Source organism: Berghia stephanieae, chromosome 2, assembly GCF_034508935.2.
Source record: "Berghia stephanieae isolate SIO BIC M18660-M18661 chromosome 2, UCSD_Bste_1.3, whole genome shotgun sequence".
NCBI lineage: Eukaryota > Metazoa > Mollusca > Gastropoda > Nudibranchia > Aeolidiidae > Berghia > Berghia stephanieae.
The window spans coordinates 12,044,246-12,061,159 of NC_088361.1; the positions used below are offsets into that span (position 1 = coordinate 12,044,246).

Here is a 16,914-nt window from a genome sequence, read left to right on the forward strand (position 1 = left end):
TAGAAATTCTCTCGTTATTTTCATTATCTTTTTTTTTTTTACACTCTTTGTCTCCTAACCAATACTCTCTCTCTCTCTCTCTCTCTCTCTCTCTCTCTCTCTCTCTCTCTCTCTTTCTCTCTCTCTCTCTCTCTCTCTCTCTCTCTCTCTCTCACCATTTCACTTGTTTTCTTGTATACAAATGCAAACATACAAATACACAGTCAACCACACACACACACACACACACACACACACATGGACTCTCTTTCTCTCTCTATCTCTCTCAAACACACACACACACACACACACACACACACACACACACACCCATACACTCTCTTAGCAATATATTAGAGAATAAGCATGTACAGTCTAACTTGTGCTCGCGGCCTCCTGTATCAGTCTGCCACTCATCATGGCAGCCAGCCTTCCTGACTGACCTTCGTCTCTCTCTCTCTCTCTCTCTCTCTCTCTCTTCTTTATTTTATTGCTGCATAATGCGACCACTCCGGTGGGATCAAGAGCTTGCAGTTAAATTTGGTAGGGATTCAGATCAATTTTATTTACAATTTATATCACAACTAACTCGTAGAAATATCAACTTTTACAAGTAGGCCAGCTGTCCAAGATGGCCCGTTTTTCAGATCGCAAGGGTTCAAACACAAAACCTCTCCTCTATAAAAGCGCTGGTTTTTGTCAATGTGTACTTACGACTTGTAATATCGCCTTGCAGTGGCTTCTCGTCTGGTCCTACATGTTGAGTGTTGCTGTTGGCTTGATACCCCTTGTAAAACACGTTGAGCCTTATACAAGTTCGATTGCATATTGCAATGTTTGGTAATCTAAATCCCGATATGCTCTGCTTTCAAAATTGATAAATTCTCTTAAATTAAATACAGTGGTCAGTGTTCACGGATTCCATGGTCAGTTCAACTCATCTTTTTATTAAATAATAATGTGAAGTTGAATGTAAGCTTCAATTTAATTACAAAAACAGATCAAATGAACGTTTCGGGTTTCCCCTTTATCAATAAAACAGGATGAATGAAACAGCACAGATGAATGAGATGATGTGGTAGTGGTGTAGTTGAGATGATATCATCAATGATTCATCTGTGGTGTTTCAATCATCCTGTTTTGTTGATAAAGGGGAAACCCGAAACGTTCATTTAATCTAATTTTGTAATTAAATTGAAGCTTACATTCAACTTCACGTTATTATTTATTTCTTCGAGTTTCGAGCACCAACATTTACATTCATCTTTTTACGAAGCTGTTTTCAATAAAAATGATTTATCACCCAAATTTGATGCGACAGCAGCGCAAGATTGTAATTCTTTAAACTTAAAACTTAAACTTGAGCTTTTATATAGCGCAATATCCACTAAACATGCTCAAAGCGCTTTACAAAGGGGCCTTGACCAACAGCTACCAGGCGGGTTCGCGACGGTGCACGAATGCGGACCGGACTTTGCTGATTGGGTCGATCGTCATAACATAATAGTGTGAACCATAAGAAGCTGCTGCTACCAACAGCAACACGTAGCATATAGATAACGAGACATAATGCCTATTAAGAGATTTTACAATTTTTCCGAAAGAGACAACGCTGTTTACAGCCAGGTACTCATTTTACACCTGAGTATTGTGAGAGAATGTGAGTAAAGAGTCTTCCAAGGACTCAACTATGCGCCGAGCGAGGCTCGAACCAAGGACCTTCCGATCCGAAAGTGAGTGTCATAGCACTAGACAAGATATGAAAAGTAGCTCTCTTTATTTGACTGTTTCACTCTCAGCCAAAGACTTCAGCAAGTGACAGGACAAATCCAAGTAATCCCATTCCAAGACAAAGACCGAGAAAGCACACCCGTCAAAAAATAAATAAAAAAAGAACGATGCGTGTATTTGAATATACGGAAAACATAATTTATTGATTGACTCAGTCACTCATCATTTCATTTATGACATTTTTTCAATAAAAAACAAAAATAAAAATACAATCTAAACGTATCAATTTCAAAATTATTACAAGAATGATATTATACAATAGTAATTATTTACAACAGTTAATTGAATAAGGAAATGAAAAGCGGGTATAAAGCAAATAATCCATATAGGCTATAGGTATAGAAAACACACTTGTCTCACTCTTTCAAACTTAAAAAAAAAATTTGAATTATTTCAAATTTTAATCAGTTAATTGGATTCATTAGTCTGATGTCACGCCACCCGGCAACGGCGGCCATCTTGGTTCTAAACAAAGAAAATCATTAGTTTTTATTCTTCATGCTGGCTAGAACTTTTCATATGCCTTGTGATCAGAAAAGTCAAAACATGATCAAATTTATGTTTTTTTTCCCCCTCTGGATACGCTTTTATGCTCGCCGGAGAAATATTTCATACGGCGTCCGCCATTATTCCGATAGTTTAGAGCCAGTGTTACTAAGTTACCATGCGTCATTAGGAAGGAAGTGACGTTACGACTATTGAAGAGTATTGCCGTACTCTGGAAAAACACGTATTTAATAATTTGTCCAGAAAACTCGTCCTTCAAATATCGATCGACTTAAATGACCCTCATCTTGGCAAAACTCCCAAACCTGGTACTCGGCTAAGTCCAAGGTTTGAGAGTTTTTGCCAAGATGAGGGTCATTTAAATCGATCGATATTTGAAGGACGAGTTTTTTGGCCAAATTTTTAAATGCGTGTTTTTTCCCCGCCAGAGTACGGCAGTTAACTGGTTACGACTCTTTAAGTACATTTCAAAGCATGTAAAACAGAAGATGACGCGATTTTAAAAAGCGACTAAAAATCTTAATTATGTGGTCTAGTGGCATTAAAAAAAAAAGGGGGTGGGGGTGGGGGTGGGGAGGAAGGGGGTCATTTTCAGCCTGTCGGCCAAATAGACGCTCTAAAATATTCCTTGTTACAGACAGAACTCGTTGAAGTTGGATGGGGATTGTTACTTGAACAAAATATGAATCTTATCAAAACACGTGTTTATAAATTATAGGTTATATATTTTGGATTCAATCCTTTAACCAGGCGCGTGGCTATATTGGTTGATTTGTTGCCTGGCGCCACATCTATCTTTTAAAAATGGATTACAGCATTTAAAAAAAAATAAAGCTGGGAAATGGTATATACCACCTCTTATTTATTTGAGTAAGTCTTTTATTCATTTTTTTCCCTTTCTTTTGTATTTACAAATATAGTATGTTTGAAGTGATTTTCTTCGGATTCTGGCCCCACCTTGTACTGTAAGCATGTCACGCCACTGCCTTTGACACACTAAATACACCTTCATATCATTAAGGCTCATAGAGCCGGGATTTGTTTCTCTTTCTGTAGTGTTCACCCGCAGGAATAGTGTTTGCTACCGTATTCATAGGGCGCTAGCTTTTTGTACTTTCTGCCAGAATCAAACAGATCCAGCTGGTGGACTGATAGGTCAGAAAAAAACCCAAGCTCAACTGCACCCAGGATAGATACCGGTACTTTAGTCAAGTGGATACGTTACCAACTGAGCTATCGTAACCTCTTCAACAAAAAAAACAACAAAAAAACAACAACCTACAGACAATCAATGTTGTAATCCATCTATTGACGTATTAGATCAACTTTTTTAAAGACTAATATTATCGTCCCAAATATTGGTGTTTAATTTTAAGTCCAGATTTACTGAAAATAAAATTTGAATTAATTTAATTATTAATTATATATATATATATATATATATATATATATATATATATATATATATATATATATTATATAATATATATATATATATATATATATATATATATATATATATATATATATAATATAATAATATATATAAATAAATAAAAAAAATATGCCTTTTGCTCCACGATATCATAAGATATCGTCGCCTAGGCATTCCACGAAGGAATATAGATAACTCATCAAACAAGATGTCTGATGTCAACAGGAATCACCCATGTTGTCCAAGTGAGCAAATTGGGGGTTAATAATCTTGCTCAAGGAAAAAAAACGAAAGTGCCCGAAGCGGGGCTCAAACTCGGGTCATCCGGATCACGGTGCAATGCCTTAACCACTCGGCCACATATTTGAATGTGAAGATTACAAAGTGATGACGATGGATGATAACACAAACGTAAGATAAATAGAGATAAAAAACTCCCCAAAACCCCGATAGTATCAGTGTTACACAACAATCCCTTGGCGCGTATGAAAACCTGTCTTTTCTGCAGATAAGTGACCCGCCTCAGGTACCATTTTCTACCAATCAAAGGTTACACATGAGGAGTTCAGGGGGAAACACCACAGTTGTCCATTTTGAAATTTCTCTGACTGCCTCCTTTGAGTGATGTCAGGGATCTAAACACGCCCTCTATAAATAGAACAGCGGAAAAAACTACAACCATAATTCTTTAATGGCTGTATTTTTTTTCCGCTGTAGTTCTATTTATAGAAGAAGGGTTTAAACTCTGACATCACTCAAAGGAGCAGTCTCAAAAAATGTAGAAAGTGGACATCATTGTTCCCCCCCCCCTCTACTTTTCACATGGTTTTGTGTATTAGTTACACGACTTGTTTGGCGGGTAAAATTGATGAGAATTTTCCTTAACCGCATGCCATCAATACTTGTAAAACAATTTGATGATGTTGATTTTGGTACGACGATCTACTTTACAAAATTTTGAGAGTTTGAATTTAGATAAAACTGGGATAAAAAGTGAATCAAAGTAATACAGGATGCCCGCTGTCGATCTCTTACTACAGAAAGTCTTTGGAGTCATCATCATAAATATGTACGTCCCTTGTAAGTGTAACACATCTTTGAAAAATAGGCTTTGGCAGCAGATAACTTTCAATATGGATCAAAATGTTATTTACAGAACACATCATATCACTACACACAAGTACATGAACAGAAAAATAAGCGTGGTATATTTTACAGAAAGAAAAAGAGGAAAACCAAGCTAATAATAATAATATATAGCATAAACGGGAGTTGGTAAAAGTAGTACGGTCACTAACAGAAAATAACATATTTAATCCACCTTGATTCGAGGACTATGCTACAGTCTCTCTCTCTCTCTCTCTCTCTCTCTCTCTCTCTCTCTCTCTCTCTCTCTCTCTCTCTGAAGTAGCTTCTTTGCAACTTTGCAATACTACTATACCTCAGAGGTTGGATTAATGGGCCATATATATATATATATATATATATATATATATTTCTCTTCGTGGCGAGAAATAAAATAGTATCCCCTTAAATTGGAGCACACTTAAGACAAATCACAATACAATAAGAAATATAATTGCTATATTATATGTTCCGTAAAGATTCCAAACGTATACTTTTCATTTATACATTCTACTAAACCTTATAAAATAATACAACGGTATGATTTCTCTATAATCTATAGTGAACAAACCAAGGTATTGGACATACATAGTACAAGACAGAAACAATCTTAAAGGTTTTCAAATAAAATAATGAATAATATTAGATGACAATGTGAGTCCTAAAAAATATACATAAGCACATACACACGTACACAAAAGACATGCGGGTAAACAAGAGAGCGCATACACCCCACACAGACAAGACCCCCCCCCCCCCCACTACTCCCTCTCTCTCTCTCTCTCTCTCTCTCTCTCTCTCTCTCTCTCTCTCCCTCTCTCACTCTGTCGCTCGACACATACTATGCACGAGAGGAAAAATAAACAAACCCCCCACTCAAACTATCAGGAATTAATTATTGTTAATATGCAGTGAAAATTATTATGAGGTAGATATTAAAAGACTAAGTAAAATACAGCAGATTGTTGACGATGTCGCCTTGCTAGTAAACGAAAATAGCGAGTTAACGATTATGGTCCCCGATTCTAAACGCTCGACCAACGACCAGGACTTCCTCGTCGTTAGTTATTGTTTAGGCTCAGGTAACGTAATCGGTAACTTGCTATTTATAATTTGTATACAAATAACCAACAGCAGCAGCAGCAGGAAGCTCGATTTGTGTGTGTAGACCTGTCTACAATTACGAAAACTTCGTAGAATCACGAAATTTTGGCTCCCACTTCAGAACTTCATGAGCATCTCTAAGTGATTAAAACTACATAACTTAAAATAAAAGTTGATGTCAGGCTACATGATTTAAAGGATTTTGAAGTGTTATTTAATTCATGTTAGAGTAAAATGTTGATTTTAAAAAAGTACAAATCTTTTCTCTTAAAAATTATGATTTTTTAAGGTTTCAAGTAGGCAGGTTAGATAGTAATGATGTGGTTGTTAAATGGATTTAGACTTAAAGATGTGAATGGAACATTATGTATTTCTACTGAACGCTGCTTTATGGTGAATGACAATAGAACACATAGATACATGCCACCATTAGAAGAGAAGAAAGAAACAATTTATCGCTTGTCACAATCTTTGCACCATACATTTCTGACGAGTGATTTATGATTTACTTTTTGCGCATGCAATAAGTCTTTCGTTGGACATCTTTTCGAAGTGTAAATCTATGATTGCTACTCATACCGATGACATAAAGAGGACGAGTAAAAATGAATTAAATGAAACAAAAATACGGATTTTTCACATGCAGACGACCGTCTCCTTCTTGAACGCTTTATCCTACTTTCATTTTCACACAGTCAGGCCGATTGTATCTAAATTACAGCAATAAATTGTGTGATATTATAATAGAGAGAAACCCGAAAAAATAAATCAACAGTCTTCTGCTATTTATTGAAGCTTAAAATTTCTTCATATTCGTTTCGTAAACAGGATAAACCAATTAACTGCCGTACTCTGGGATTGTATGTATTTAAAAAAAAAAATAAATTTCCCTTTATTCATCCCTAAGGGGAAATTTTTCTTTAGGGTCTATTCCAAGGGAAGACTGGAATAACCCAGGCGTCAACCGCAGTGCAGCGACGCAAAGTGAGCTAAGGCTAGGTGACTTGCTCAAGGCCACACAACGCGGCAGGTAGTCTAACTCGGTACCTTTCGGGTACGAAGCAAAGACCGTACCGCTGAGCCATGCTGTCAAATTTGGCCAGAAAACTCGTCCTCCAAATATCGATGGATTTAAATGACCCTCATCTTGGCAAAAACTCTCAAACCTGGGACTCTCAGGACAAGGACAAAGCATCCTTGTTGACCACACCAAAATATTCGCCTATATCATTTATTATTACAAATTCATTCACATTGTTAAATAGTGATAAAGTCGCACTAAACCAATTGACTCATTCAATAACACACCTACTTAACATTTAAAACGATATATTGTTCTACGTAGAATTTATGAATATACACAATGAAATGTCTCAACACGCATTCTGTCCAAACCTGTCATCAACAAATTTGTTATTGTAAATTATATATCTACAATCCATACACTCCCATTCATGTTCTAATAAAAGAGAAGACAAAAGTTCATAATAATATATACAAAATATTTAAAATGCAAAATACAGATTATTGGTCTGCTCGAAAACAGCAGATCAGAAACGTTATTGTGTAAGCAGAGTTTTTCATTATATCTAAAATAATACGAATCAAAATTATCTTTAAAAACATGTGCAAATTCATACATTGTAATAAGATAATAGTAATAATAATAATAATAATAATAATAATAATAATAATAATAATAATAATAATAATAATAAATAATAATAATAATAATACTAATAATAATGATAAAAACCCAAACAAAACAAAGAAATGCCCTTTAAGAAGAGAATGACAGTATATACTACATGTGAGGGGGTTAATTCCAAAACCAACTAAATCACATTTTGGTAATTAAGAGAAAAACCGCAATTTTTAAAAATATTTTATTTTGTGCCTTACAAAAGAATATACTTGTCTGGATTGCCCCATAGAGCAACACCCTGAGTGTTTTGAAACTTTAAATTCTCTCTGGTGGTTCCAAAGTGTCCAAAAGATAGCTTGTTTGTTAGTGTCTGTCTCATAGAGCAACACCCTGAGTGTTTTGAAACTTTAAATTTTCTATGGTGGTTCCAAAGTGTCCAAAAGATAGCTTTCTTGTGGGTGTTAACTCGTTTTCTATCTAGATGTGAGTTAGCAGGTTTTGAGAGTTACCTCCTCCTGTAAACGAGCTGCTTCATTCCAATAATATATTGTTACTGATAAATAACAATGTGAAATTGAATGTAATTTCAATTTAATAAACGACAACAGATAATGTGGACGTTTCGGGTTTCCCCTTTATCAACAAAACAGGATGAATGGAACACTACAGACGAATGAGATAATATGTCAAAGATATTATCTCATTCGTCTGTAGTGTTTCATTCATCCTGTATTATTGATTAAGAGGAAACCGAAACGTCCATATTATCTGTTTCCGTTTATTAAATTGAAGCTTACGTTCAATTTCACATTGCTATTTATTTCTTCGTGCTTCGAGCAGCGACATTTACATTATTGTTACCTATAGAAAAATAGTATAAAATATTATTATCAAAGTCATGCTTTTCTCATTTATTGACAACCCATAATGTTGGGCTGCCCTCTTGTCAGTAAATCAGCATCCTATTGCACTTGTTGACAAAAGAAAATTCAAATATCTTCGTAAAGCTAATGACCACACCAAATTACATACATTAAATGAAAAATAAGTTTTTTACGTGAATATGAGACAGTGACAAAATGATATTACATGTTTAGAACATATAGCGGCAAAAGGCTTTAAGATTATTTTTTTTCTCTTTTTGTTCTATCCTATCCCATAACTAGTAACCCGTAAAGCTATACAAACAATTTGAGTCGTTAAGCTTTGGATTTTGAAGAAAACAAAACAAACAAATAAAATATATACAACATAAATTGTATTTTAAAAGTAGTGAAGAAACCTATTGATAGTTTGAGGAATAGAATACAAGGATTTATATAGATAGCTCGAAGATGACGTCATTCAGGTCTTTGTTATTGTATTTTGCCATCCGCTTTTATGAGTAATGCTCACTGAACTGTATTAACCTGACTATAAACGTCCATGGATACACACAGTTTTGTGTGTTGGTCCGTTATACTTCCGGAATGCAATGTTATGAGCTTCTTAGCCAAGCGCATACTATCTATACTAATGCATTTCCTAATCTGCTATTAAGGCAGCTAAATCGCTAAGCGATTGACCACACATCCGGAATAAGATTCCAAAGTCGTCACTTCCTCTTAAAAACGCTCACAATAGGATTCAATAGTCTGACGTCACTTCCGCCCAGCAATCAGCAGCTTTTCACTCTTTCGTTAGTATTTTCAGGAATTATGTATCAAACTTTATAATGTTGAAAACACAAGTATTTTCTAAGACAGATTATCACTCTCATCTAGTCGTAGTAGGTACACGGAATTTTAGCTTTTGTTGATTCTGGCCCAAAAAAATAATCTTTGCTTTAACAGTAAATTTCGACATTTTGTCACTGTCTCAAATACACCTGGAAACGATTGGGTAATGAAATTATTTGAAAATCACATCACAGATCGCACAAGCATTGACCCTTGAACATCGACATTGACATCTTAGCATTCTGCGTCACCAAATCACACATAGAAAAAACAGGTATTTGAATTTTGGCCAGAAAATTCATGCTTCAACTATCGATTGATTAAAATGGCCATCCTCTTAGTAAAAACTCTCCAAACCTGGGTCTTCCGTGAAGTCCCAGGTTTGGAGAGTTTTTATCAAGATGGCCATTTTAATCAATCGATAGTTGAAGAATGAGTTTTCTGGCAAAAATTTTTAATACGTGTATTTTTTTTCCAGAGTACGAGAAAATGGTATGTTGCCATGAAATCATAACCATGATCCGACGATCTGTTCCTGTGTAAATATTCGTCCTTTTGTTATTTATACACAGAACATCCAAAATAAACATCACGATGCTGCACTGACAAAAGTCCTTTTTCATTTTGGCCTGAATGTTTATACTTTAAATATGGATGAATCAAGATGGTGGCCATCAACTTGTCAAATATTCCTAAAGCTTGAGACTTCAAAGGGGTATTTGATTTAAGGATTTTGACCAGTTGATTGTCATTGATGTTTACTGTAACATTTTTCAGGCCAAAACAGAAGACTTCAAAGGGGTCTCCGATTTAAGGATTTTGAAAAGTTTAGTCTCTCTTCATAATTTTCTGTAAACATTTTTTATGGTCAAGAGAGAAGTCTTTAAAGAAGCCTCTGGTTTAAGGATTTTGACCAGTTGAGTTTCATTGATTTTCATTTACCGTAAAAAAATGTCTGGCCAAGGAATACGTCTCCAAAGAGGCGAACCATAAAAGGATTGTGACCAATTGAGTTTTTAAAAATTTACTGAAAATAATTTACTGTAACATTTTTCTGACCAAGAAAGGAATCTTCGAAGAAGCCTTTAGTTCAGGGATTTTGGCCAATTGAGTTTCTTCAATATTTACTGAAAATATTTTTCTGGCCAAGACAGAAGTATTTTTAAAAAAAGCATCTGTTTTAAGGATTTTGGCCAGTTGTGGTTTTCAATGTTTACTGGAAAAGTTTTCAGGCCAAAACAGAAATCTTTAAAAAAGTCTCTAGTTTAAGGATTTTGACCAGTTAGATTTCATCAATATTTAAAGTAAAAATTGTCAGGCCAAAATAAAAATCAAGGGTATTGTCAATGTACGATAGAGTTTCAACAGTCACACTGTATTGTGTTGTCTTCAACACCACATAATGTTCACATGGTTCTAGCTGGGTATATTATATCTTTCTTGAAAGTGAATAAATTGACAAACGTATGTCTATAAATATTATGAATTAATTATATCAATAATAATTAAAAAAAAAAAACCCTTCCAAACGGAAGTGACATTTCAATATGGATGTGCCAGATATTTATGATTAAATCATTCGATTAAAATCACAAAATAGAAGTGGCTTTAACATGTCAAAAGATCAGGCAACACTTTGCCTCGTGTAGCTATGACATCATAGTTGACAATGACCATATTCCTAATGACGTCATGTCTTCATTCTCAGTCTGATGATAACGCATCAAAAACGATGGTAAGACTTTTTTTTTATATACGAAAACTAACCAAACTCTGAATACATGAATAAAGCTATCTGGCGACACTTTCCTCAAGCGAAATCACATGATTTGATTAGTCAGCAATAAGAAAAAAAAAGTCTAAATAGGTCAATGGCAATGATTGTCGATCTACTTCTTCCGGTTGCATCTTTTACAAGAACACTTTCGAATCATTTGTATTTCATGAACGTAATTTGACCCGTCTGAACAATAAAGTCTAACTTTACGATTTTTGATTTTCCTAGGATTACAACACGAGCCACCGCTACAGTTGCCTTCACAACGTCGATGCCTCACTCTCGCTCTGGATTTACACCGTGTCTTTGGGTCCACGAAAACATCGCGGTAAATTACTGTTTTGCATGTAGGGGCTGGAAAAAATAAAGGGAAACAGTAAAGGTTAATTAAAAAAAAACAAAAATAAAAAAACAACTCTCTCTCTCTCTTTCTTTCTGTCTCTCTTTCTCTCTCTCTCTCTCTCTTTCTTTCTTTTTTTTCTTTCTCTCTTTCTCTCTCGCTTTCAATCTCCTCACTCCCTCCCTCCCTCTCTCCCCCCCCCCTCCCTCTCCCTCTCCCTCTCTCTCTCTCTCTCTCTCTCTCTCTCTCTCTCTGTCTCTCTCCTATTAAAGTCAGAAGTGTTTTGAAGCAGTTCCTTTACCTCTAGGATCTTACGGAAGGCCTCCCGACAAATCCATATACACAACAGAAGTCTTTTAATTTCTTCTATTGTAAATGTTATATTCTGGACTTAACCGCTTCAAGTTAAACTGTCCCCGCAGTTTTTCGCGGCCGCAAATTTCACCCTTGACCGCAAAAAGCCGCAATTTTCGCCGTTTTTAGGCTAAAGTGACGATTTATTGTTTAAAAAAAAACAACAAAAGCTATAAAAAATTGCGAAAAGACGGCGACTTTCAATGCTAGCATCCAATATTGACACTAAATAACGGACAAACATGTCTTTTTTTTACTTACTTACTATGGTTATTATTATTATTATTATAATATTATTTCAAACCATTCTAAATGTAAATAAATTCATATTGACATGTTGTGACATCAATATTCTACAAAATGCCCTATTTGTGTCAATTTTTTTTTACCGTACATGTTATTTTAATAGTTTGATTTTTGTAAAACTAGCGGCAAATTTTTGGCCAATTTTTGGCAAATTTTGCTATTTTGATGGCAAATTTTACCATATTTTATGGCAAATTTTGGCGTTTGAAATGGCAAAAAAAAACAAAAACCGCGGGGACAGGTTAAAGATCTATCTCTAGATCGTCCCCGTTTAATAATAACGTTTAAGTAAATGCCTTATATTTACCTCTCTCACAGTATTTCCCGGAATAGCCCATTTTACACTTGCAGCGATATCCCGGTTTTCGACGCCTGGGCCGGCATCTTCCTCTCTGACATTTGTTCTTGTGGCAGGGGTCTTGGTTCAAAGTCTCACACCCTGGCGTGACCTTGTATCTTTGGTCAGAGGTCAAAAGGTCAATTTGCTTGTTGTTGATGTGCACTTTGGCGAAGCAGCCTGAGATAACACAATGCAAACGATGGTGACCAATGAAATATGTAATACCAACAATGATCATAATATATCTTAACTCTCTCCTTACCAGCCATTTTCAGGATTTTCCCCAAAACTTCACACCCAACTAACATAAAAATAGAGTTTTTATCATTCAAACACACTAGAAGTAAAGTTATTGCGATACATAATTTCTTTAGCAAAACATGCTCTACAACACAGTTTTCATTTTCTTTAACGTTTATGATGTTCAAAAGAAATTTGAATAAGAAAATTGTTGGTTGTCTCGAAACTAATGTGACGATTTTCATGTAGTTGGTAAGGAGAGGGTTAAGTGTTAAAGGAGAGGACAATGGCTTGCTTGACATTTTATTCAAAATATCAGAGCGGCCAATTGTTCTTATAAAATCAGGACTGTCTCGATTTGGAAAGCTGGAGATTTTTTCTTAACTAAACAAATCGACAATGACGATGATGATGATGATGATGATGATGGTGATGATGATGATGATGATGATGATGATGGTGATGATGATGATATTAATCCCAGTTTAAATAACATTCGAGGAAAGGTGGTCCAATAGATTACATGTATTTCATTATAAATTTGGAACTAAACCGCGTTAGCACTTCTGTTGTCGCCTGGGGTTTGCTTGTAACACAAGCGCTCTATCACCTGAGCTATTATTGGGGAGAATAGAAGCAGTTTCATCATTTATTTAACGAACTCTATGATGGATGCATGGAGACTACAAAGAGCAAGACATTTTCACCTCTAAAACTAATCCCGTCTCTAATGTGCCACTTTTTGAAGGCTTGGGCGTTGATAGAATTGGGAAGACCTCCAAGATAGAGCGAGTCTGAGACATCCAAATGCGTCCTCGGGCCTTCGTTCATGACAGTCCGAGGCGTTTTGCTTCTATCAATCAACATGGTAAAGTTTTTCTGTTTGATGATCATAGTCACAGAATGGGCTCGCCCGTCGTCTACTCTCTCATAACTGAACATGGTCGAGACGGGGTAATTCCCAACGTCAAAGCTGACTCGGATCCGGCCACGGAACAACTCGACGGCGACGTGTTGCTTGGTTCCGGCGTACAGAAGAATCCCGTTGTGGTTTTTAGTCGTGAATGAGACCGTTATGTTGGTCGTCATTCTGAAATCCACTTTGGGCAACTTGACATAGGAGCCTTTGTCCTTGAAAGAAATGCTGGAAAGCTTTTCACATTTCTTCCCTTCAAAACCTGGAATAAATTAAATATTTAAAAGTATAATAAATAAGGCTGGAGAGAAATGTTCGACGTGCACCTAGTTGCAGATCTGATAACCCATTTCCTTATGGGCTCACTGTTGTAATGGAAATCTCAAAAAATGACTCGACATATTGTCCATTACAACAATGTTAAACTAGGCCCATCAGTAGGTTCGGATTATGTCAGACCTGCATATATATGTATCCGTCGGAAAGATTAATTGTGTTGGAGTATTTGGCCTACAATTTTAGTCTAACAATCTAAGAGCTAGTTTTTGTACAAAAAGCAATAAAAATAAATAATAAATATACGTGATGGTTTCTTTGTTCCCTCAGGAGGTCATTTAAAACAAAATATCAATTTCATACAGTATTAGCCGCCTATTTGGCACTCTTGTTCATCGATACTCTTACAAGAATTGCCACAATCTATATATAGCCACGTGGGTACTCATCAATACCTGTTCTATTTTCATAAGAAGATAAAGACAGGCGAAGGCATTTGATCGACGTATACTTACTTGCAGGTCTGATAACCCAATTCCTTATGGGCTCATTGTTGTAATGGAAATCTCAAAAAATGACACAAAATATTGTCCATTACAACAATGTTAAACTAGGCCCATAAGTGGGTTCGGATTATGTCAGACCTGCATATATGTACACGTCTCATTGGATAAATTATGATTAAAAATCATTAAAAGGAAAATGCGAATGATCAGAACTGCCCGGGAAATATAAGGGAAAAATCATTTGAAAAATTCTCGATACCGCAAACTGTTAGGAAAATACTATCAATAAACGTTGTGTTACTGTTATATGTATTATTATATTATTATTATTATTATATTATTATTATTATTATTATTATTATTATTATTATTATTATTATTATTATTATTATTATTATTATTATTATTTTATTATTATTATTATATTATTATTATTATTATTATTAATATTATTATTATTATTATTATTTTTATTATTATTATTATTATTATTATTATTATTATTATTATTATTATTATTATTATTATTATTATTATTAATTATTATTATTATATTATTATTATTATTATTATTATTATTATTATTATTATTATTATTATTATTATTATTATTATTATTATTATTATTATTATTAATATTAATATTATTATATTATTTATTATTATTATTATTATTTTTATTATTATTATTATTATTATTATTATTTATTTACTATTCCGATATCTTAATCATAAATGGCTCTACAAAGAATAATCCATATTAATGATAGTCTTATTGAGACTGTTGGTTACATTGTGATTCGAAAGAAATTTCGTTTCGTCAAAAACGGGATAATTCATAACTTTTTAAGTGTATTTTCCCACCCAAATAATCCGTTTTTTTTTGGAAGATGGGCCATATACATATTCAAAACTCCCTCAACCCTAACACCGACTATATCCGTAGTTTACCCGAGTTGCTTTTACCCCATGCCTATTTATTACATTTTTCCGAGACAAATTATAGGCGTAGTGTCAAAGCTAATGTTTAGTTTTTACATGTTAATGATATTTGAATATGTCCATTTTTAATACATTTTTTTTTTCAATTTTGGAAAGTAGCAAAAATCTATAGGATTGAGTGAGATAACCTTGACTTATAAATAATTTATCTTACAATAGTTATAATGATGTATTTATTAGATTAAATACATGTGTAAATTTTAAACTTAACAAATGATAAATGTAAATGAAATGTAAAAGTAAAAATAGAAATTGGATATCACTCGACGTGCACTTATTTGCAGGTCTGATAACCCAATTCATGATGGGCTCATTGTTGTAATGGAAAATTTAAAAAAAAGAAGTAAACTATTTCCTATTACAACAATGTTAAACTAGGCCCATAGTGAGTTCGGTGTCAGACCTGCATATAAGTATACATCGATATCAATACATGGGAAGTTTTGTAGTTTATTGTATTACTGAATCAGTTAATTTATTTTCAAATTATCAATATCTATCGTTTACCCCCAAACCCTTCAGCTAGCTTTTGTGAGATTCATGGCAGATAATAGGTAGTTTATTTATCAAATCAACCCACAACATGAAATAAATTGGTCAAGAAAAAAATAAAATAAATACTTTAAACATTATTTTATCAATGTCATTATTTGATGGATTAGTTATTTATTATTATTACTTCTTAGAAGGAATTGATATAATAATAATGACGATGATGATAATGATGTTGATGGTGATGATAATGGTAAAAAAATAATAAAATAAAATAATAATAATAAATTAATAATATATTATATATTAAAAGAATATATAATAATTAATAATAATATTTAGTAATAATAATAATATAATAATAATAATAATAATAATAATAATAATAATAATAATGATGATGATGATGATGATGATGATGATGACGATGATGAAGATGATGATGATGGTGATAATAATTATAATAATAGTAAAAACGACGAAATTACACGTAATAATGAGTTGGAGAAGCAGCTAAATTAGAAAACGTATAGAAATGAATAATACAAAAAATGATAAATAAAAAATTAGCATATTTTACTTAATAACATGAATGTGAGTACCAATATGAATTTCTGTAGCATTGGTAGTTACTTGATCTCATCCTCGTGGACACAGTAAAGGACATCCTATTCTCATCTTTAAAGTGTGTTTTATCTACCTTTAAAGATACCATTTATTTGCCTTTAATGATCTCATTTACTTATCATTGATGAAATCTCTTGGCTGTTTATCTTTAATGATATGTTTTACTTATCTTTAAAAAATCATTTTGTCATATAAAATATAATTTATCGATCTTTAAGGATATGATTTATTTATCTTTAAAACTATCCTTTGCCGATCTTTAAAATTATGTTTTACTTATATTTAACCAATCTTTAAGAATATGTTTTACTGATCTTCATAAATATCTATTACCAATCTTTAAGAATATGTTTTACTTATCTTCATAAAATCTTCACTTTAAGAATATGTTTTACTTATCTTCATAAATATCTATTACCATCTTTAAGAATATG

General features: G+C 33.6%; 1 protein-coding gene across 3 annotated transcripts in view; it reads right to left on the reverse strand.

Annotated features, from left to right (window-relative positions):
* Nucleotides 1–8,713: 8,713 nt before the first annotated feature.
* LOC144964328 (slit homolog 2 protein-like) overlaps nucleotides 8,714–16,914 on the reverse strand; it is a 242,125-nt gene continuing 233,924 nt past the window's right edge. For all 3 annotated transcript variants that reach the window (XM_078898435.1, XM_078898434.1, XM_078898433.1), the window contains 3 exons: nucleotides 13,369–13,839; nucleotides 12,389–12,598; nucleotides 8,714–11,435 (listed from right to left, as the gene is read on the reverse strand). In XM_078898435.1, coding sequence (XP_078754561.1) covers nucleotides 11,194–11,435; nucleotides 12,389–12,598; nucleotides 13,369–13,839 — 923 coding nt within the window. In that variant the 3' untranslated portion in view covers nucleotides 8,714–11,193. The remainder of the gene's footprint in view (nucleotides 11,436–12,388; nucleotides 12,599–13,368; nucleotides 13,840–16,914) is intronic.